Source organism: Triturus cristatus, chromosome 6 (assembly GCF_964204655.1).
Source record: "Triturus cristatus chromosome 6, aTriCri1.1, whole genome shotgun sequence".
Taxonomy (NCBI): Eukaryota; Metazoa; Chordata; class Amphibia; order Caudata; family Salamandridae; genus Triturus; species Triturus cristatus.
Genome location: NC_140589.1, coordinates 498,744,116 through 498,768,162, shown reverse-complemented (window position 1 = coordinate 498,768,162; position 24,047 = coordinate 498,744,116). Strand labels below are relative to the sequence as shown.

Here is a 24,047-nt window from a genome sequence, read left to right as displayed (position 1 = left end):
TCCCTGATGTGACAACATCCGGTGACTCAGTCCACACTATTGATCTTACTGTTGGGACTGAAGCCAATCCCCTCGCTGAAGGGAACAAAAGCCTGACCCCTCCTTTGCTCTCTCATCTCAAGCACACCACATATTGAAAAGTCAGGAAATATCTGTATTGTATGCTCTGACGAATTTGTACCACCTTGTAATGCAGATGAATTTGAGAAAACCTTCCCTGACCCAAGTAATCTCTGACCTATTTCCTCTACCTAAGAGATCTGAACTGCCAATTGGTAAAGGAAGTCTGATCATCAGAGACTTTAAGATGATCTCTTTTCTTAGCCATCTCAAAGAAAGAGCTTCAGTGTGTTTTTATGTTCCAGTGAACTGTGAAAATGTCACTACTGACAACAGGGAATCTAGCGTTTATGAGCTACTACCATTCCCAGAGCTTAAAGTCTGTCAACCTTGTGTCTCTCTGCCTCCAACTTGCCTTCTTGCAGTGTCGTCTGAGATCTCAGCCGGTGTGATGCAGTCAGTGCCATAGTCCTCAGCCGGCCTGCCGCCTTCAGAACCAGCTGCTTTCAGAGCCCGAGTCCTCAGCCGGCCTGCTGCCTCCAGAGCCAGGGTCCCCAGCCGGCCTGCTGCCTCCGGAGCCAGAGTCCCCAGCCGGCCTGCTGCCTCCGGAGCCAGAGTCCCCAGCCGGCCTGCTGCCTCCGGAGCCAGAGTCCCCAGCCGGCCTGCTGCCTCCGGAGCCAGAGTCCCCAGCCGGCCTGCTGCCTCCGGAGCCAGAGTCCCCAGCCGGCCTGCTGCCTCCGGAGCCAGAGTCCCCAGCCGGCCTGCTGCCTCCGGAGCCAGAGTCCCCAGCCGGCCTGCTGCCTCCGGAGCCAGAGTCCCCAGCCGGCCTGCTGCCTCCGGAGCCAGAGTCCCCAGCCGGCCTGCTGCCTCCGGAGCCAGAGTCCCCAGCCGGCCTGCTGCCTCCGGAGCCAGAGTCCCCAGCCGGCCTGCTGCCTCCGGAGCCAGAGTCCCCAGCCGGCCTGCTGCCTCCGGAGCCAGAGTCCCCAGCCGGCCTGCTGCCTCCGGAGCCAGAGTCCCCAGCCGGCCTGCTGCCTCCGGAGCCAGAGTCCCCAGCCGGCCTGCTGCCTCCGGAGCCAGAGTCCCCAGCCGGCCTGCTGCCTCCGGAGCCAGAGTCCCCAGCCGGCCTGCTGCCTCCGGAGCCAGAGTCCCCAGCCGGCCTGCTGCCTCCGGAGCCAGAGTCCCCAGCCGGCCTGCTGCCTCCGGAGCCAGAGTCCCCAGCCGGCCTGCTGCCTCCGGAGCCAGAGTCCCCAGCCGGCCTGCTGCCTCCGGAGCCAGAGTCCCCAGCCGGCCTGCTGCCTCCGGAGCCAGAGTCCCCAGCCGGCCTGCTGCCTCCGGAGCCAGAGTCCCCAGCCGGCCTGCTGCCTCCGGAGCCAGAGTCCCCAGCCGGCCTGCTGCCTCCGGAGCCAGAGTCCCCAGCCGGCCTGCTGCCTCCGGAGCCAGAGTCCCCAGCCGGCCTGCTGCCTCCGGAGCCAGAGTCCCCAGCCGGCCTGCTGCCTCCGGAGCCAGAGTCCCCAGCCGGCCTGCTGCCTCCGGAGCCAGAGTCCCCAGCCGGCCTGCTGCCTCCGGAGCCAGAGTCCCCAGCCGGCCTGCTGCCTCCGGAGCCAGAGTCCCCAGCCGGCCTGCTGCCTCCGGAGCCAGAGTCCCCAGCCGGCCTGCTGCCTCCGGAGCCAGAGTCCCCAGCCGGCCTGCTGCCTCCGGAGCCAGAGTCCCCAGCCGGCCTGCTGCCTCCGGAGCCAGAGTCCCCAGCCGGCCTGCTGCCTCCGGAGCCAGAGTCCCCAGCCGGCCTGCTGCCTCCGGAGCCAGAGTCCCCAGCCGGCCTGCTGCCTCCGGAGCCAGAGTCCCCAGCCGGCCTGCTGCCTCCGGAGCCAGAGTCCCCAGCCGGCCTGCTGCCTCCGGAGCCAGAGTCCCCAGCCGGCCTGCTGCCTCCGGAGCCAGAGTCCCCAGCCGGCCTGCTGCCTCCGGAGCCAGAGTCCCCAGCCGGCCTGCTGCCTCCGGAGCCAGAGTCCCCAGCCGGCCTGCTGCCTCCGGAGCCAGAGTCCCCAGCCGGCCTGCTGCCTCCGGAGCCAGAGTCCCCAGCCGGCCTGCTGCCTCCGGAGCCAGAGTCCCCAGCCGGCCTGCTGCCTCCGGAGCCAGAGTCCCCAGCCGGCCTGCTGCCTCCGGAGCCAGAGTCCCCAGCCGGCCTGCTGCCTCCGGAGCCAGAGTCCCCAGCCGGCCTGCTGCCTCCGGAGCCAGAGTCCCCAGCCGGCCTGCTGCCTCCGGAGCCAGAGTCCCCAGCCGGCCTGCTGCCTCCGGAGCCAGAGTCCCCAGCCGGCCTGCTGCCTCCGGAGCCAGAGTCCCCAGCCGGCCTGCTGCCTCCGGAGCCAGAGTCCCCAGCCGGCCTGCTGCCTCCGGAGCCAGAGTCCCCAGCCGGCCTGCTGCCTCCGGAGCCAGAGTCCCCAGCCGGCCTGCTGCCTCCGGAGCCAGAGTCCCCAGCCGGCCTGCTGCCTCCGGAGCCAGAGTCCCCAGCCGGCCTGCTGCCTCCGGAGCCAGAGTCCCCAGCCGGCCTGCTGCCTCCGGAGCCAGAGTCCCCAGCCGGCCTGCTGCCTCCGGAGCCAGAGTCCCCAGCCGGCCTGCTGCCTCCGGAGCCAGAGTCCCCAGCCGGCCTGCTGCCTCCGGAGCCAGAGTCCCCAGCCGGCCTGCTGCCTCCGGAGCCAGAGTCCCCAGCCGGCCTGCTGCCTCCGGAGCCAGAGTCCCCAGCCGGCCTGCTGCCTCCGGAGCCAGAGTCCCCAGCCGGCCTGCTGCCTCCGGAGCCAGAGTCCCCAGCCGGCCTGCTGCCTCCGGAGCCAGAGTCCCCAGCCGGCCTGCTGCCTCCGGAGCCAGAGTCCCCAGCCGGCCTGCTGCCTCCGGAGCCAGAGTCCCCAGCCGGCCTGCTGCCTCCGGAGCCAGAGTCCCCAGCCGGCCTGCTGCCTCCGGAGCCAGAGTCCCCAGCCGGCCTGCTGCCTCCGGAGCCAGAGTCCCCAGCCGGCCTGCTGCCTCCGGAGCCAGAGTCCCCAGCCGGCCTGCTGCCTCCGGAGCCAGAGTCCCCAGCCGGCCTGCTGCCTCCGGAGCCAGAGTCCCCAGCCGGCCTGCTGCCTCCGGAGCCAGAGTCCCCAGCCGGCCTGCTGCCTCCGGAGCCAGAGTCCCCAGCCGGCCTGCTGCCTCCGGAGCCAGAGTCCCCAGCCGGCCTGCTGCCTCCGGAGCCAGAGTCCCCAGCCGGCCTGCTGCCTCCGGAGCCAGAGTCCCCAGCCGGCCTGCTGCCTCCGGAGCCAGAGTCCCCAGCCGGCCTGCTGCCTCCGGAGCCAGAGTCCCCAGCCGGCCTGCTGCCTCCGGAGCCAGAGTCCCCAGCCGGCCTGCTGCCTCCGGAGCCAGAGTCCCCAGCCGGCCTGCTGCCTCCGGAGCCAGAGTCCCCAGCCGGCCTGCTGCCTCCGGAGCCAGAGTCCCCAGCCGGCCTGCTGCCTCCGGAGCCAGAGTCCCCAGCCGGCCTGCTGCCTCCGGAGCCAGAGTCCCCAGCCGGCCTGCTGCCTCCGGAGCCAGAGTCCCCAGCCGGCCTGCTGCCTCCGGAGCCAGAGTCCCCAGCCGGCCTGCTGCCTCCGGAGCCAGAGTCCCCTGCCGGCCTGCTGCCTCCGGAGCCAGAGTCCCCTGCCGGCCTGCTGCCTCCGGAGCCAGAGTCCCCTGCCGGCCTGCTGCCTCCGGAGCCAGAGTCCCCTGCCGGCCTGCTGCCTCCGGAGCCAGAGTCCCCTGCCGGCCTGCTGCCTCCGGAGCCAGAGTCCCCTGCCGGCCTGCTGCCTCCGGAGCCAGAGTCCCCTGCCGGCCTGCTGCCTCCGGAGCCAGAGTCCCCAGCCGGCCTGCTGCCTCCGGAGCCAGAGTCCCCAGCCGGCCTGCTGCCTCCGGAGCCAGAGTCCCCAGCCGGCCTGCTGCCTCCGGAGCCAGAGTCCCCAGCCGGCCTGCTGCCTCCGGAGCCAGAGTCCCCAGCCGGCCTGCTGCCTCCGGAGCCAGAGTCCCCAGCCGGCCTGCTGCCTCCGGAGCCAGAGTCCCCAGCCGGCCTGCTGCCTCCGGAGCCAGAGTCCCCAGCCGGCCTGCTGCCTCCGGAGCCAGAGTCCCCAGCCGGCCTGCTGCCTCCGGAGCCAGAGTCCCCAGCCGGCCTGCTGCCTCCGGAGCCAGAGTCCCCAGCCGGCCTGCTGCCTCCGGAGCCAGAGTCCCCAGCCGGCCTGCTGCCTCCGGAGCCAGAGTCCCCAGCCGGCCTGCTGCCTCCGGAGCCAGAGTCCCCAGCCGGCCTGCTGCCTCCGGAGCCAGAGTCCCCAGCCGGCCTGCTGCCTCCGGAGCCAGAGTCCCCAGCCGGCCTGCTGCCTCCGGAGCCAGAGCCCCCAGCCGGCCTGCTGCCTCCGGAGCCAGAGCCCCCAGCCGGCCTGCTGCCTCCGGAGCCAGAGCCCCCAGCCGGCCTGCGGCCTCCGGAGCCAGAGCCCCCAGCCGGCCTGCGGCCTCCGGAGCCAGAGCCCCCAGCCGGCCTGCGGCCTCCGGAGCCAGAGCCCCCAGCCGGCCTGCGGCCTCCGGAGCCAGAGCCCCCAGCCGGCCTGCGGCCTCCGGAGCCAGAGCCCCCAGCCGGCCTGCGGCCTCCGGAGCCAGAGCCCCCAGCCGGCCTGCGGCCTCCGGAGCCAGAGCCCCCAGCGGGCCTGCGGCCTCCGGAGCCAGAGCCCCCAGCGGGCCTGCGGCCTCCGGAGCCAGAGCCCCCAGCGGGCCTGCGGCCTCCGGAGCCAGAGCCCCCAGCGGGCCTGCGGCCTCCGGAGCCAGAGCCCCCAGCGGGCCTGCGGCCTCCGGAGCCAGAGCCCCCAGCGGGCCTGCGGCCTCCGGAGCCAGAGCCCCCAGCCGGCCTGCGGCCTCCGGAGCCAGAGCCCCCAGCCGGCCTGCGGCCTCCGGAGCCAGAGCCCCCAGCCGGCCTGCGGCCTCCGGAGCCAGAGCCCCCAGCCGGCCTGCGGCCTCCGGAGCCAGAGCCCCCAGCCGGCCTGCGGCCTCCAGAGTCCTCAACCGGCCTGGGAACTAGCTTGGGTGGCATGTGGGAGTCGCCTCCAGTATAGAGTGGGGAAATATCAACCCCACTAGTTGGTACATAGGGTTCTGCCTTAAGAGGCTGTAGGGATTATTTTGTGCGTTGGTTCTGTGCTTTGTGTGGTCACATTAAAATATCCCTTTTTTTGTAAAATCCAGTATTTGCCTGGACACTCATCTTATTGCTGTTAGTGTGTACTTTGATTCTTGAGCCTGAGCATGCCTCACACCTACCTCACCCTTGAAAAGCCTTGAACTGCTCAAACCGCTCGACCAATGGGAGTCGAGTGAGGAAAGCGGTAGTACTTGACCCATAGTAAGTCTGCCCCCTGGGCATCAGTTGTGCCTTGAAGCTCCTGCTTGCCCTGCGGCCATCTGAAAGGGTTTCTCGCAGACAAGGAGCGAAATGGTGAGGTAAAAACAGAAGTTAGGCTGTGTGAGAAGTGAAGTAGATGGAGTAGAGATCCAGCGTGCCAGATGGAAAAAGAGCGGTGTTCAGAGAGGAATGAGGTGGGGACAGTTGAGGTAAAGGGGGATTGAGAGTGATCTAGATGTAGGCACATAGAGTAATAGAGAGACTGGCAGGGTCATGAGAGAGTGTGAGGGAGATGAGGTTGAGTCAGCGATATTGGGTATATTGAGAGCTTCGAGGTAGACAAAGGTGAGGTAGAACTGAGAGATGGGACGTAGATACACAGACCAGTAGAGACCGAGAAAGGGTGTTAAGGTAGAAGAGGTAGGATAAAGTAAGGAGAAAGACATGACCCAGAAAGATTGTTTTTTTTATTTAATTGCCACCAACTGTCCAAGAGTGCAAGGATTAAGGCTGGGCAGACCAGGTATGCATACTAGTAGATTTATTAGTTTTTAATGCAATGTAGCAAGCAGAGTTGGTGCAATGCGCAAGGGGCAGAATGCAGCATATTTATTACCATATTTATCCTGGTTTTTGCCCGCCCTTCGTTGGTGCATAAAAGGCTAATTAGTGCCACGTGCAAATTTTGAATCCAGGTACAGAGATGTGTGCATGCTGTCTAGAATAGGATTTGTACTTGAAGCATACATTTTCAGTACATAATCCTATGCCTAGACCATTCTTAAACATTCCATTCATTGTAAGTGCGCTATACAGGACAACACAGATTCATTGTGTGAAATGTTTGGAGAAATGTAAACCTCTTTGTTAGCGCCTCTGTTGATGAGGAATTTGTTTATGCAAAGCTTAGTCTGGCTATCTTATAGACCATGGGGGCATGTGCTAACCACCCATGGTACACCCATGTAATGCCCTCTTTAATGAAAATGGGGAAAAGCAGTGCAAACTGATGTTCGCGCTAAGAAAAGGGCACATTCACAGCGCAAAATAAGTTTTGCGCTTGAAAGTAAATACTCTTTCAAAAGTTTGAACTGCTTGGCGTCAATTTGTGTGACTTTGCCCCAGGCAAACCCCTTGCAAATCTGGCCCTAAATTTCTATTAAGCATGGTGGATGGACTGTCTAAGTAGAACAAGCATATGCAGTGCAATAGGTCTTGCATTTACAAGAGTTTGAGCTGTTAGCATTGTAAATGACAATGCCTTTTATTTATGTGTTTTAAAACAGATAAATAAAGGACAATGTCATTTACAATGCCAATAGCTAAAACTCTCACAAATGTGAGAACTATTGTATTGCAAAGGCGTTCGGCACCCGTGCTATAAAAATAAAGAATAAAAACGTTAGGAGTGAGCCTGTCCTGCCTGCAACAGCAGGCAGAACAAAACTATTTGAGTACTCGGAGTGTGTAATTAAAGCCTACTGAGTAACAACACACGTAACGGGATTTCGCCATGGGAAGTTACAAAATGATACATGGGGGTACTAAAGAGGGATACTAAGCCTATTGACCAATGAACAGCCACAGTTTACAGTGGACAATAACACAAGCCAATGAAAAATATGGGCGGACAGTAGGCGGAGCCTCAAGTCCTTGCCCGAATACAGCATGCCTCGCAGAGCAGCGCATGCGCTGCCCAGGCTCGACTTAAAAAAAAGCTGGTATTTATGACTAACATTATTATGGCAGTAATTTTGACTGTTCCATTTACTTTATCAAGGAGCCCCTTGGAATGTGGGTCAACTGTACTCATACCTTAATAAGCCTCGCAGTTATTTACTCAAACTATAGTGGTCTTCATGTTTCATAGGTCTATTGTCGCTACATGTTTAATAGTTTTAAGGGAGCATTAAAAGACGGGACATTTTGAGTAGCGCTTAGCTTTCAGAAGTAGCCCTGTTGGGTCCGGTACTGATTAACTGTCATTTTAAGAAGTCAACTAAGGCGTGATAGATATAACTAAAGGTCACAAACTGTTGATTCTGATTGGTACTGGCTCTTTGCTTCAGAACCAGTCGCCTGTGTAGCTTTATAGTTTTCACATTTCTTACTAGCTTTTCTGCTGTCAAAATGGAAGAAATGAATCAAACTGAAGAATTTTGCGACTGGGTGATTACAATGATGTGAGATTTGATATACTTAACAGCATTTTTGAACATTTAGTAAGTGTAGCTAAAATGACAATCTTGAGGCTACAAAGTAATGTGACAACTGTTTTCTAGCACGTATACAGTTTTGTGATGTCTTTGGAACCTACCAGTTAATGAGATGGTGATCTGCTGATCAATTTCAAAACTAAAATTAGCTTTTTCTCATTTCAGGCTATTCTGGCATTCTGTTGGGTATATATTCGCAAATACCAAAGTCAACGAGAAAGTGAAGTTATTTCTACTATTACATCAATTTCTGCTCTGGCAATTGCACTCATCACCTCCGCCCTTCTTCCAGTAGACATATTTCTGGTTTCGTTTATGAAAAATCAAAATGGCACATTTAAGGTAGGGAATTCTTAAGTCTATTCCTGACTGCCTGTTGACGAGATTGCTTCTTCTTTTTGCCTTGCTTATTTCTTGCTATAAGTGGAAGTTAATGCTCCCTGTGTTTCCCAGATGAATTTGCAAAAGCATTACAGAATTTAAGATAAGGCACAGAAGGAAATAAATATGCGTTTTATTTCACCATGAGAAGAAAAATGCATAAATATGCCTGCACAGATAGTGTTGTGCTTACTGAAAATTGTAAATCTGACTGCCCTCTGACAATGCAGTTTCCAAGAGCTTAGTAATTGTGTTTGAAAAAGGAAGTGACAAAATATTTATTTCTGAAATGTTGTTACCTTTTAGGTCTCGCCTATGGCACCATTCACTGTCTGTTACGAGACATTTTATTAAGAGGTCTCGCCAGTGCTTAATTTGAAGAATGAGTGCCGGTGCCCAAAGCCCTGCTCAGCAGCCCAAGGCCGGTGCTACAAAATAACAGTGCGCCGGATACCAAGGCTGCGTAGTTCTGAATTCAACTGAGGCCTCTTTTATCCAGTTCCAGGCACACTGTGCCCCTTTAACTCATTGTTGGAGGTTCCTGTTTGCTCCCTGGGTAACGTTTTCCCACCCTTTTCTTCCTCCTTTTTATGGTTTGTGCATTTTTCCTTCTCTTGCTCCTGATAATGAAAAGTAAGTTCCCAGTTCTCAAAAATGAATGCCGATGGCCCCCACCGGCAACCACCGGTTCAAAATAAGCAGTGGGTCTCGCCTAAGACAACGAATACGCTGTCTATTGTGAGACATTTTGTTACTTTAAAGTAGTTTAGAGCCCCGCCCATTGGTCCCATCGTCACAGTTTTTTGGGTGTTGCATTTCTTTATTAGCATATCCATAATTACAACAACAAGTACAAATACTGCACAAATCAGTATTATAAAGTGTCATCAAAACCAATCGAGTTAAATGAAGGCAAGGGGAAACCATCTTCGTTGTGATCATTGGGTAACCCCCCTTCCTCAACCAGTAGGTGATGCTGTGAAAACCTTTTCAACCCAGCAGTCTAGAAATTTCCAAGATTTTTAAGGGACAGGGATATAAGGTCTTTCCTTAAACCTCATGCACTCCTTACTATTAGAGTAAAGATGCAAGGAGTAAAAAGGAAAACGCTCATATAACATATTTTCCTATAAAACCTAGGCATCAAAGTGTGGGAAAAGTACAGGTAATAAACCTAAGGCATGGCTGTACAAAAATTGAATGAGCACCCAGTATTCAGGGTTCCACCTCGAAAAAAATATCCTCATATTTATTGAAAAATCAGCATTTCATCGTTAAGCTAGCAAAACATTTATTCAAATTCGACCACTTCGTTTATCTTCTCTAACGAAGTGTGGAATGTATAAATTGCTGTAGTCTTCCAGTGACAGTGGATACCCAATTTTGCAATGCCCCGTGCAGTAGTTAACCATTTGTTTTTATGGGGGGTAAAAGTAGGTAGTTCTGAGATATACAACAACACCAGCCGGGCAGTCTGAACGATGGGTGTGCAGTGTTCAAATTTCAAACAATCCCATACCTGGGGCCAGTATCCATCGAGCTGCTTACAATCCCGCAGGATATGCACAATAGCGCTGTCATGTTCCCTACATCTCCAGCACTGGGTGTTGATGCAAAGTTTAGCTTTAAAAAAATTCACAGGTGACCTATGCCATAGGTGAAGGATCTTCAAAAAGCTATATTTGAGGCAAAATTCCGTAAACCCTTTATTGTAGTCTGCCAATATGGTTTCCCAGTCTTCTTCATGAAATTGAGGGTCAAGTCTCGTTGTCCACCATGTTCACAGAGTGGATAATGTAACCTGCTAGTGTGGCATATAGCCCAGATATGCCCACACCATATCCTTCCCTGTGTGCAAGGAGTGCACAATAGAGCAGCATCCCACGGGGGTTCCGCGGGGCCTACTCGAGGGGTCTGCTACTGTTGCAAAATTAAATAATGTTAAAATTAATACATTGTAATTAGAAAGTATATACATTTAAGAAGCAAAATTGAAATAATGAAAACTTTTTATATATTTGATTATGAATTAAACAAAATGTTTCAATATTTGGGCATTTGTTTGGTGTATACTTGTTTTTGTATGTTTCTGTATTATTTTTATGTTCAAATCCTAGAAATTCCTTAGGCTGGGGGTCTCCAGCTTCCAATAATGACTCAGTGGGAGTACTTCCCGGATTTCAGTAATTATTCATTGGCTGTCAGAAATTGGGCCTCTATTTGGCAGGGGTATGCACCCTGTCCAAGTAGGGGCCACAATCCTAGTCAGGGTAAGTAAACTACACACTTGAATCAGCCTGTGCTCACCCTCTGGTAGCTTGGTGCAGAGCAGTCCGGCTTAACCTTTGAGGCAATGTGTAAAGTGTTTGTGCACACTAAAGGTACAGTAACACTGTGACAACATCACAAAAAGACTCCACACTGAAGTACAAAAATTATGTATTCTTTACTATATAAAACAAAACAATAAAAATTCAATTAGAACTTATTCTCAATCTTAAGGTTATTGGCGGCCACGCTAGATTGGGGGCGGGGAGTGCAACGGCTCAAATGTGAGGAGGGAATGTCAATAGTTATTTATTTGTCATGCTGGTGCCAAAACAGTGCTCAAAGAGGCACTAGACGAACATTTTGCACAGGTCCCTCAGGAACGGGGTATACAAAAAAACTCCGCCGCCTGTGAGCGTGCAGGTCAGCCACGGGGACCTCGCAGGTCCGATTCACAACACAGTACCTTTTGTTCTGGGCCAGAAGACGGTGTGGCAATGGACTGTGCTGGTCTGTCCTGGCATAGTCTAGACAGACTCGGAGGTCCGATGGCAAGAAAAGGAACACAGAGGCGGTGATCTCTGTTTCAGATGGGCCTCTCACCTCAAGGTTGTGGCAAACGGCTGTTGAGGAAACAGTGTGGGTTTCCATTTCCCAAAAGCCTGCTGAGGTGACCCTGACTTTGTCGGTGAACACCAAGTTGCCCAGGCAAAGCGTCTGCAAACAGTAATGCGAGCTTGCTCGGCACCCACTGTCTTGCAGCACGAGGTGGACATGAAGCGCCAATTCCTTAACAAAACGAAGTGCTCGGTCCCTTATAAAGCAAAGCGCTCTATCTTTCGCAAAACATGCTGGCGATCAGGCACGCGCTGATACTTAGCAAAACAGAATGCTTTGTCCTTAATAAAGCAAAGCGCTCGATCTTTCACAAAACATGCTGGTGATCAGTCACACGCTGATCCTTAGCAAAACAGAATGCTCGGTCCTTAATAAAGCAAGGCGCTCGATCCTTCACAAAACAACGCTGGCAATCAGGCACACGCAGATGTTGGTCAAAGATTTCAGCTGCCGGACTCACGGGTTGCAGATTCCTACAGCAGTGGTAGGCAGGTGCAGCCTTTGATGGCCCTGAGACTTCATGAACAGGGAGCAAGCCAGCAAGCCCTTGGTATTACTTAAGATTTGAAAGGTTGTTGAGATTAAGTTCAGTCCTTTTCAGTGGCAGGCACAAGGCAGCAGGCCAACACAGCAGAGCAAGTTACAAAATGTCAGTTCCTCCTGGCAGCACAACAATCAGCAGGCCAACACGTCAAAGCAGTTAGCAAATCTGCAGTCTCTACTAGATCCTCTTCTTGGCAGAGTCTCCTCAGGACCCACAAGCGAACCGATTACATGGTGTCAGAGGCCGAGTACTTGTACCCATTTTAATCTTTGAAGTAGGCAAACTTCAATGAGACCTTTGATCCTCACAAGGTCCCGGCCCTTCCTTCCCTGGCTCTAGATGCACTATACAGGAGTATGCAGCTCTTTGTGTGGGGGCAGTCACAGCTCTATTCAGGTGCATGTGTCAGCTCCCCCCTCTCACTATAGCTCGGGGGTATTCCTGGATCCCTTCAGCTTCCTTTGTATGCAACTGTGGAGAGAATGCACAATGCTCAGCTGTCACCCAACCCAGACGTGTATTCAGAGACCGGCAGAGGCACAGAATGGTTAACTTTTTATTTTTTTATTTTTTTCAATAAAAGACCTTTATTGACACCACACAGATCAGACACAGCTTCGTGCCCACAACCCATCGTGCCGGCACAGCGGTACGGCACATGCTTTTACTTCTGCAGGTGGGGAAAAGAACACAGCAAGCCGCCTACAACCACGTTGGGCCGGCCGCGTCAGGTGGGCAGGTGGTATGGTTGGCATTAAATGCAGGTCTTAACCATTTATAATCCAACAATTAACTCAATCTTGCACAAAGACAACTTCAGCGTACGTCCGTCACATCCAAGCATCTTATGGACGACAGTGTAAAAGTTTCACTAGTTAATTGCAGCCGCATACGAAGTACATTCTATACCCCACGAAGGAACTCTAGTCATTGCTCCCAGGTCTGTTAGGGGGTCCCCATCATTCAATTCTCATCCTCATCCCTTGTGGCTACCCCATCTTGGTGGGGATCGGAGTGATTGTCAGTGGTGGATGTATGTTCCAAGAGGTATGCCTGAAGAGGGGCCCAAATGTCTCGCGGAAAAGAGGAGGGCGGCAAAAGCTCAGCTTAATAGCGCAGCTGTTCCTGGCTGTAAATGAGATCATTCAGCCAGTCCTTAAACTTGGGAGCACGACCTCTGCACCACCTACAGGTGATTTGTCACTTTGCTAGGAGGGGGGCCAGGGAGGTGTATCTCTGTATCTTGGCTGGGAGGGGCAAACTAAATCCCAAAAGAGCAGTGAGGGGATCAGTGGGCACGCGTGTACCGGTCATTTTCTCCAGAGCATAGAGGACCTCTCTCCAATAGTCTTGGACAGGGGTACAGCTCCAGGCCAAATGGCCAAAGTCTGCACCCGCAGCTCCGCACCTATCACACCTGTTATCACGCAAGTGCAGCCGATGTAGGCGAGCCGGTGTATAGTATAATCGGTGAACATATTTGTAATGGATGAGGCGCAGTCTGCTATTGGAGGAGATATCGCCAGTCTGGCGGCAGCAGAAGGACCATTGTTCGTCAATGAGAGGGTGTCCCAGTTCCTCCTCCCATCTGGCCTTGGTTGGGATGGGGACGGTCTCTCGCTCTTTCTGGGTGGTACGATAGAGCATGGATACCACGTGCGCAGGAGCAGTCTGTTGCAAAAGAGCGTGTAAGGGAAGCATGGTGGGGGGTTCAAGTGGGAAGCTTGGGTTAAGAGACCGCATGTCTTGCCTAAGCCGCACATAATAAAATCTCTCCAGGGGGGTGGGGGAGGTGTTGCCGAAAAACTCCTCACTTGTGAGAAACTTCCTGTGAGCGTATAGCTGGCCCCAAGTGAGGCGGTAGAGTTTACGTAGCATACGGCAGCAGCCGCCCTCCTGCGTGACCCGGAGGTCGTGGTGTCCCTGCAGAGGTGCCAAAGGTGAATAGAGCAGGGGACATTGGATTCTGCGTGCCAGTTCTCGCCAGGCGCTGACTGTGCATTGTACTGTGGAGGAAGCCAGGTGCCTAGGGACCACCGGGGTGCTGAGGTACGCCGCATAAGATCTGGGGGTCATGTAGCCATGTTCTATAGCCAAGTGAGGCATATGAGGGGGGTGCATCCAATAAGCCGCGAAATGTGCCTGGGCGCATGCGAAGTATAGCTCCCGGTCAGGGACTTCAAATCCTCCGGCGCCAAAGGGTCGCGTGAGGACATCCCAGGTTAGTCTGGGTTGTTTTCCGCCCCAAACTAACCGGGCAAGCTGTGTTTTAACGCTCTTAAAAAAAAAATGGCGGCTGAGGGCTTGAGGGATGTTGGTGAAAAGATAAAGCAGTTTGGGTAACACAACCATCTTGATCAAGGATACCCTAGCAGCCATGGAGAGGGGCATCGCGATCCATTTGGAGACTTTATCAGTGAGTAGATCTAGTGCTCGACCATAGTTGGAGCGCATCAGCTCATCTCGGTCGCGAGATATGACAATGCCAAGGTATGTGATCGTGTCTGCACTCCACGTCAATGGGTAGTCGGTGTCAAATCGTGGAGTGGAATCTGTCAGCGGATAAACCTGCGACTTCCCCCCCCAGTTTATAGTGATCCCAGAGGGATGACCAAAGAGGATGAGGAGGCAGAGAATGGGATTGAGGCTCACGGCGGGGTCTCGTAGGTACAGCGTGAGGTCATTTGCATACAGTGAGATGAGTATCTGTCTCTCTGGGTAGATCAGTGCATAGTCCCGGAAGTGTTGCCTGACTTTGGCTGCGAGGGGCTCGACTGCTATTGCAAAAAGGAGAGGCGAGATGGGGCATCCCTGCCGGGTGCCCCGAGCTATCGTAAAGGGAGACGATTGGACACCGTTAATCATGACTTTAGCCTGTAACCCAGTGTACAATAAGCTAATCTAGGCCAGGAAGGGAGAGGGGAACCCCATACGTTGTAGAACAAAGGCGTGATAGTCCCATTCCAGGGAGTCGAACGCCTTGGTGGCGTCGAGGAAAATGGCCGCGCCGTTCATGTCCGGGTCGATGTCATGGAGTATGGCGAATAAGGTGCGTAGGTTGTGAGACGTACCTCTGGTAGGCACAAAACCCGATTGGTCGGGGAGGACCAGGGCAGTCATAAGAGTGCTGATGCGGTTGGCGATTAACTTAGCCAAAATTTTGGCATCCACGTTAATTAGTGAGAAGGCCTATAGGAATCAGTGTGTGGGCAGCTTACCAGGCTTAGGCAGGGAAATGATCCACGCCTCCCGCATGGTTGGGGGAGCATGCCTGTTTCACGGGCCTCCTCAAATACGTGTCTCAGTACCGGGATAAGTACGTGATTAAATGTTTTATAGAACTCGGCCGGGAGGCCATCTGGTCCTGGCGCTTTACCCGATTGCAGTTGCATAATGGCCGATATAATCTCTTCATCCTCATGGTGTTCGAAGAGAAACTCTTGTTGCCCATCTCCCAGCCAAGCAATCGCAGTGTCTTCAAAAAAGGGTGTAAAGTCTGTCGGCTGGGTTCTATGAGTCTTATATAAGAGTTTGTAGAACCTGCGGAAGGTCTCCACTATATCTGACGTGTTTGTGTGTTTGGCCGTATTCATCTTCAATTTCGAGGACTATGTTGGAAAATTGTGGGGGGTGAATCAGGGACGTCCGCACCTTCCCTGGTCTGTCTCCCTCCCCATATTGACGCGCCTTGTGGTATTTCCCTCTAAACGCAGCAACAAGTGTCCACAGTTCTATGGTCCTTGTATAGTAACATACACTTGGAGGGAGCTATGTCAGCCACTGATTGGTTCATTGACACATATAATATATCTTGTTCCAAACCATTTATTTTGGCATGCCTCAATATAGTATTAACCGAAAACATCTTTGAATTCAATGAGACCCTGTATCGCCAAACCAAAGGCGTAAGCATGGGTGCATCTGTGGCGCCCTCCATTGCGAATATTTATAGGGCTGCCTTTGAAACCAAATTCATATATAACGGGATTGCCCCATTTTTCGAATCTATGAGTGTGTACAAACTGCACGAACTTGAGAGATTTTGATCAACAAGCCATTACAATGAGAAAGAAGTTTTTAGATAGAGGATACCCTCACCGGTTGGTGAGGGATTCCTAAAAACGTGCTAGGTTTTACGACCGGGACCATTTACTGACCTCTAAAGTTAACAACAGTAATATTCCGCTGGTATGTGTCACCAGACACTCCACGATGGATACTAAAGTCAAACAAATTATCAATAGTAATTGGCACATTCTTAACAGCAATCCAGATAGTTGTAAATTGACCAAACCTTTATTCGCACATCGGCGAAACAGAAATATCAAAGATTTCATTGTTCGTTCACGGTTCACCAATAAGACCAATAGACCTATGTTGATTCAAAAATCCATTAATGGTAATTTACCCATTAAAGGTACTATGAAATGTTCTTCTTGTAAATCTTGTGAGTCGATTATTGAAGGTGAAATTCTGGTCCACAATAGGGTTTCTATTGAAGCCACTGAGATGTGGAACTGTAAAACAAACAATACTATATATTTCATTTGCTGTCCCTGTAACCTGGGCTATGTAGGTGAGACTTCAAGAGCAATTCAAACTCGCATTACTGAACACTGCTCTGCAGTCAGAACAGCCAAAATTACAGCGCCCTTAGTTAAACATTTCATTGACATGAACATTAAACCAGAAGACATCCATTGGAGAATCTTGGCAAGAATCAGGACTCCCGACAATAAAGGGGGTCTCAAAATACGTAAAAAATGAGACGTTTTGTGGATTTTTACTCTTAACACTTTTAGGAATGGCCTGAATAGTGAAATACCCTGGGAGAATGCCATAACCTGAGGGGGGATCGCATCTTATAATAGGATGTTGGATATACTGAATCTAATTCAAGTTGTTTAGGCCACTGCGTTCTTAATCAACATAAACATTTATGGAAATACCAGTCAAATCTGATAGGTTGATACCTTCAAAACATCGTCCGACATTTGATATTATTTTTGAAGCTATCTTTCGTTTAGTTGTGTTGATTTTACAACTCGGACAAAGTTTCGGTTACTATCTTCATAATTCTCAACTTATCATATATCACTCATCGTTACATAATATATATCAGGCCAGTAGGTTTTTGAAATAATACAAGGTTATTATAGTAATTGATATCTATAATACATAACAGTTTGATATGTCTTTGACATTTTTTCAGACAGAACAATAAAGTTTCCATGGTTTTCAATATAGTCTTTTTTCTCTGACCATCTTCATTCCAGTTGTCTTCTCTGACCACCACCAACTCGGTCACATGACACTTTTTAGAATCACATGATTGACATGTGACTAGCCATAGAGTATATAATGTGTAGAATGGCACCAACACATTGGATACTCTTTTCCGAAGGCGTCTTCGGCAGCCATCTGTAGCCTGATCCCACCTGAAGCCTCCTTTTATCAGGTACATACTAGTTTGTAGCTATAGGGACTTTCATTTACTTTGAAGCTGTAGTTTTACACACTCATAGATATATATTGTTACATTCCTTCTTAGATAAGTCCTTTACTGTGTATGCTTATTGAGCTACATATTTGGAACACTATCACATATCCAGTGCTTGTTCCAGTTTCTTCGTTGAATTTCTTCTATTGCAAGGTAATTACGGGGTACATTGTTACTCCGATATATAATGTATCCTTTTTTCTTTTATAAGGTCTCGTTTTTGACAATAGACTGTGTATTGCTTTTTCAGAGGCTTTCCAGAATATCATTTTACTGATTTTAACATTTAGTAGGACCAGGCCGCTTTTCCAATATACCCATACAAAGCTTGTTCGACAACCAGGTATTGACCTTTAAAATTCTCTTTAGATTAAAAGATAATAGAAACCTAGAGTTATTTAATGATAAGTATATCTCTACCTCTTTGTAATCTAATAACTATTAAAAATAGTCGTTTTTTATTCTTCTCTTTAGTAGACATCAGTCCTTTTCGTGAAACCATTGATTTTAAAATTAATAAGACATCGTTGCACATCCGGTGCATTACATTTTAATCAGGTAATCCCTTTCGTCATTGTGGTTTATCTGTTCGTAATGAACATGCATAATATCAGTGAATTAACACAAATTGTGATAGATTAATGCTAGATACTTTGATTTTCATAACCAATCTCAGTTTTCCGGTCCGCTAATATCAGTTCAAATTTTGGAGCATGATGATTGCTCACACTGTTACCGAATAGAGTACAGTCCTTATTTCTTTGTGATCTTATTGAAAGATTAACATTGATTTATTAGTTTTAATTGCATATCTTACGAGCATAAATCTCGCTAAATTTCTTTCCCAAAATGAAATCATATAGATAGCTTATACAAACAGCAGCTACCATGTACATTAATGATGATTAGACCCCATCATACAGGTCTATAATAATGGTAATACATACAAAAACAATTTCAGCCATTTATTAGAATTAAAGCCATCCACCATCTATGCAGTTGCAGGTTTTAATCACTAGGAACTCATCACATTGAAACAGGATCTGTGATATAGCACCATAAATAAATATAAAATTGTAATGTGTGATACATAGGAAGACCGCCAGATTATGTATATAGATTGTTGCTATTGATACATATTGTGCTTTTTATGTTTTATTTTAAAAAAAAGATATGTATTGTTTAAATAGATGTTTGTCATGAGAATACATAACAAGATATGGACCACCACTGATGAAATCTGAGCATGCTTTTTCTTTTTAAGACGATTGTGTGGCTTTCCTATAGAAGGCGTTGTATACGCTGAAACGCGCGTCGAGTTAATAAAGATATTGCCACTTTTTAACCTTTTATGTATACATATTGATTAAATGTAATCTGTTAAACATTGTTTCATTTTTTAAATGTTTTGTATAAATATCATTTGTTTAAATAATATGAGAAGAAATTATTAAAATAGTAACAACTTTGAACATATTTTTTCCGTCTTCCTTGGTCTTCTTATTGTCATAGATATTGTGTAATGTGTTTACTTTATTGACATTGCCTAGGAGTTTTTGTCATTACTATTCAAGTCCCTGTCTTAGTAATTGAACTATCCATTGTTCAGGGGGTCCTTTTTTTCTCATTTCTCAATCACAATAGGGTCAGTTCCTGTGGAAGGACAATACATTTACAAATTGTCTCCCTACATCAGTCATTCTGCTGATATCAGACAAAGACTTCCTATTGGCCCCATATTAGCAGGAATACCTGCATATTCTTTTCCACCTGGCTGATCAAACGTTTCTTTGCTTTGTGGTAGAAGATTTCCATTTCCAGTTCAGCGTCCTGCCATTTGGGCTAAAATCCACTTCTCTGGTCTTCCCAAAATTGTAGGCTACTTTAATAGCCATTCTTCACCAGAAGGAGATTTGTGCCAAACCCTACCTGGACACTTACCTAGTACTTTCATGATCTATGCAGCTGACAAAATCTTGTGTTGAAAGAGTCATTATGGTCCTGAAAGAACATGGAGTTCTAATAAATTTAAATAAGTCTCAGGTAGTAGCCACTTACGATCAAATCTTTATTTGAGCCAGTTTTCATACAGACTAGGGGTTGGTGACTCTGCCAGACAGGAGAGTTGTGAAGATTCAGAGCCGTATCTCAGACCTCCAAGCAATGGACTATCCATCAGCGGCAGCATGGATGTAGGTTCAGGGGTACCTAGCTGCAAAGGCGTTTCCAGTGCCATTAGTGATATTTCATCTGAACAGGCTGATCAAGCATATTCTTCAGCATTGGACTCCTATTTGCCTATTTTTCACTCAAGATTCCTATTCCTCAGGACACGAAAGAGGAACTTTTGCAGAGGATGGACTCGGAGAACGTTCTGAAAGGGGTTGCTTTATGTCTTTAGCCTCCAATAATTGTGACGTAGGATGCCAGCAAAAGAGTTTGGGGTGCGTGGATAGAATCTTATTGAATTTGGGGATTATAGGTCCCCACCCAGAGAGTGAAATCATCCAACAAGAAGGAGCCAGAAACAATCTGTCTGGCTTTTCTAACTTTCTGCACTCTACTGTTGGATAAGTCAGTCGTGGTCAGAACAGACAATGTGACAGTGAAATCTTAACTCAACCAGGAAGGAATGAAGGCTCATTTGCTGTAAATGATTTCAAGTCCGATGTGTGTTGGTTTAGGAGAAGATCAGCTTTCTAAGAGCAATGTACATCACCTGGTGTAGTAGTAGACAAATTGAGCAAGGAGATCACAACATCCCACGAGTTTTGCCTGTCTCTCCAGGTATTTCTTCAACTTTGTCAGAGGTGGGGGCTTCCAGCAATTGATTTATTCACATCAGCCCACACTTCCCTCCTTCCTCAATTTTGCTTGCGGGCATAGAAGACCAACTCTTGGGTCATCAGTGCTTTCTCATGTCCATGGCCAAATGGTCTCTGCTATACCTTCCCTTTGTTTCCTTTGATCCTCCGGTTCCTTGTCTGAGTGAGACGGGGTGGTGCCCAGGTGGTCTTGTTTGCTCCTTCCTGGCTCCCTTCATCTTGGTTTCATTTACTAGAGGAGATGAGGATAGAACAGGAAAGACTCCTGGCGATTGTGCCATCCCTGCTAAACTTTTCTCTCCTCCAGGCTGATTTGTTAGCAAGCCTGGAGATTGAAAGGGCAGGGCTGACAAAGAGGAGTTTGTCTGATTCTGTGGTGAGCTCTGTTCAAGCATCTAGGATAGTTTCATCTCTTTCCTCCTTCTTAAAACATTGGGTAACATTCAGGAGATAGTGCTTTTCTAAGCAGTTGCCTCCATACACTACAGGTTTGATCCAGATGCTGGATTTTGTATAGGATGGCTTCTTGTTTGTTCTCAGTGTTTCTCCCTTTAAAATCCATTGGGCAGCCATCCAAGCCTTCATAGTCTCCTGATATAATGCAGAGGATCATCGGGGTTTAGTGCAGTAATTATTTGAGGGTTTCAGTAATATCTGTCCTCCGGTACAGCCTTCCTGTCTGTCTTGGGATCTCTTGTTAGTCCTGCAAGCTCTGAAAAATCCTCCCTTTGAGCATCTTGAATCTGTGGAAATTAGAATCCTTAACTTGAAGGGGTTCTTTTTAGTGCCCATTTCTTTGGCCATGATTTTAGAGGAACTAGGTTATTTGTCCTGTAGACCGCTTTTCATTGCTGACTAGGAGGACAGAATCGTGCTTTGTCCCAGTTCATCTTATATCCTTAAGGTTAATTTTCCTTTTTATAGAGATCAGGAGGTAATTTTTCTATTTTTTTCCTCCAGTCTAGAGACACCGAAAGAAATTAGCCTTCATTCTTTGGGAGTTAGAAGACCTGTCATGATCTATCTGTAGAAGATGGTGGAGCTTCTTCTTCATTACTCTTTAGCTTTGGACCAGCCAAAGAGGCTGGGAACCCTCAATACAGACCCTCAGTAAATGACTTTGTTCCCTAATTGCCTTAGTTTATAAAAAATTGTGTGTCCTGTTTCCATTGTGAACCTAAGATAGATCAATCAGGGTGATATCTGCTTTGCTGGCAGAGGCACAGGGGGCATCCTTAATTGACATTTGTAGAGCCTTTGTCAAACAATACTAGATAATGCGTCAATTAATTATAGGTGATTCCATTAGTCCCAGTCCATCTCTCGCTCTGATTAATTACTCCCTCTGTCCCGATCTGTTTAACAGGCTAACTGTGCATTCTATAACTTGTTCTAATGAAACTGGCTGTGAGGAAGGGGGGCAGGATCTTTTCAAGGAAAAGTCTTCAGAAGTGGGTGTCTGGAAAGCACGATGGCCTCACTAAGTAATTAGAGATGGACTGTGAGTAATGTAAATACTGGTATTTAATTTAATCATTAAATCTTTCTTTGTCTCTATGAGCACAAATATTAGGTTAATTTACATACTTTTCTGATTTGTTTTTTTTACACCCCTGGTCCGAACGTACCCTTGCGATAACCCTTCCAAACCATGAACTTTCCTCTTATAGTTTCTTTATCATACTTGGGATTGAACAAATGCACGTTGTAGCACTTCAATGCTAGGCACACCAAAAGCTTCTACAATTACTTAATACAGTTTTCTCTAGCATTCTGTAACACAAATGATTAGTTGCATCATATGCCTAAACATTCCGTTCTAAGTTTTATTTTTCACTTGCCTAGACTGTTCTAGAACATGAGCACTTACAAACATTGTCCCAGGGGCAAAAGGTATGAGCGTCAGGGGTAAAGGAGTATATGGTAGGCTGGGGGGTTGGGGAAGAGGGGGTGAAACTGAACATGGTATGGACTTTGAGTCTGGGAGTTATTTTGAGGGTTTCATTCCATTTTGCCATCACAATTAAATCCCTGGTTTCTAAAAGAGTCCTAGATTTTACAATACCTAATTTTGTATCTAAGTGGCTATCCCTCTACTTGGACCTTTGAGTAAGCCTTATCTTCTTCCTATCACTACCACTGGTGACTCAAGTGAACAAAGGAAGTAACTTGATTATTGAATTGGAATGAAACAGAATCTTTGGCCCCACAATTTCCCCATGCCTTTAGTCTCTTATCTGTAAACATTAGGAGTGCTTAGAAATACGCTTAGTTAAATTAGGGAGTTCTTTAAAAACAATCCTTGTTAAAGACTCCCAACAAGGTGCTCAATTCATTGAGGTGGACAAACACCCAACCTCCACCTCTAGATATGTTACACTAGGAAAGTTTTGTCCAAAGCATTGGGACATTTAATGCTGACTTTACTACTTTGCCAAACTATGCTGGTTTTGAGCTCTGTATCAAATGTTTGGGCAAATTCCAAACCTCAGTGGCATTTCTTTAGTATGAGTAGTCCCTGAGTCTCTCCATCAGAACCCCTCACACCCGCCTAGTTCTGTAATGAGCATGATGGAAAATATGGAAACAGAAGACAAGGTTATTTTTTAAGCCCACTTCCGCTTGTGACAAATGTGTGGTCTTGGTCAGCCACTTTTTAACATATTACTCTGCTCCTTTTTTCACAGAGCTAGAAAGAACTTAAATCAAACTAAATATTGGTGGTAAGTATGTGGAAAAGGGACTGTAACCCAACAATCATCAAGTTTTACCCATGGGGAGAGAATACCCTGCCTCGTAGTCCACTCACTAAGATGTGGTGTGGTGAGAAAGTTATGAACCGTGAATGAGCCATGCAATGTAGTGTTGGTAGTCCTGTGTCACAAAATGTTTCGATCATGGTACACCTTCTTCGACTAATTGGGTAACTAGGTCAAACCATACCCTTTATATGCCTTTGTCCTATTATTTACTATTATGTGACGAGGTGAGCGAGCCACTGAAGACTGGAGCCTCATGTCTGGCTCTGGCTGAGGTCCTCTTGGACCGTTGAGCCCAAAATGAACCAAGCCTTTATGTTGCTTCTGTCTCACCTCATGCATCAAGAATTAAATAAAAATCATTAACTTTTGTTGTAAAATAAGAGAGTGAAAGAGATACTCATCTAGCGGCAGAATTGCACAATCTGAAACCAGAAAACCTGGGATCAGTCCCAACTTCTGCGCTTGACCAAATTGTTTAAGCCTAGTCAATTGTTTTATTTCACCTTGCCTCCTTTTTCTTCATTATCACATTTGAGAGCATCTTGAAATACATCATTTCAGGATGTGCGCTGTACAAATTATTTGCTTGTGTTTGATTTAATGGACTATAGTGTTCCATGTATAATATCAATACAGTATTCAAATGGAGACACTGTTCCTAGAGAGATAAAGAGAGATATGAAGCGAAAAAGTCTAGGCTAATATTAGGCCCAACTGCCTAAGGATAGGGGAGGGCATTCCTTAGTTTCTCATGTTGCCCTCACACACCCCGAAGGATGTCATGCTTCATCATTGGGCGTTTGCTCCTCGTCGGGCCGGCGCTGCAATGCCCTACGGGTCCCCCGAAGGGTCACTTTAGCGGAGATCTTTTTGAGAAAACGCCGTTTGGTGCATGCGGGTGTGTGGTTTGGGTCCTAATAACAAAAGAGCTGTGTGGTGGTGGAGTGTGTTAGTGAAGTGGTATCCTAAAAATGTCTAAGGGTTACTGGAATAAAGTTTAATGTGAATAGCACCCTTGACATAATAAAAGACCCGTAGGTCAGGTGTTACCTTATTGAAATTAATGTATCAATGGGTAACTTGTGTGTGGTCAAGCGGTCGACATGTTTCGCGCCCCAATGGTCCAAGAAAAGGATCCCTGGCGCTTCTTCAGGACCAAAAACGAAAAAGTGAAGGTGAATGTGCCCTAAGGGATACTACCCTCAGTTTACTATCCGGGCGAACACTATGAAGTAGCACTGCTCTCTGTATGAGAGTCAGGTCGCACCAGGATAGACAGCCTAGGAGAAAGTGGAAACAAAGAGAGAGGAGAACATCCTACCTATTAAAGATTGTTCACCTTTTCGAGATATTCAAAAACGAGTGCATCATCAAAGTATATACAAATTATATACAACAGGGATATCACCTCCACCCACGGGTGGTGGCGTAATGGGGTCTCGACGGTAAGCTAACAGGTGCCTATGCCAGGAGAAAGACAGCCCGTCGCCGACCGG

General features: G+C 49.2%; 1 protein-coding gene across 1 annotated transcript in view; it reads left to right on the top strand.

The window, feature by feature from the left end:
* The window catches only part of LMBRD1 (LMBR1 domain containing 1), a 701,604-nt gene that overhangs the window by 101,820 nt on the left and 575,737 nt on the right, over positions 1-24,047 (top strand). Inside the window, exon 2 of the mRNA XM_085610906.1 lies at positions 7,819-7,995. Within this exon, the coding sequence (XP_085467032.1) occupies positions 7,819-7,995 (177 nt within the window). The remainder of the gene's footprint in view (positions 1-7,818; positions 7,996-24,047) is intronic.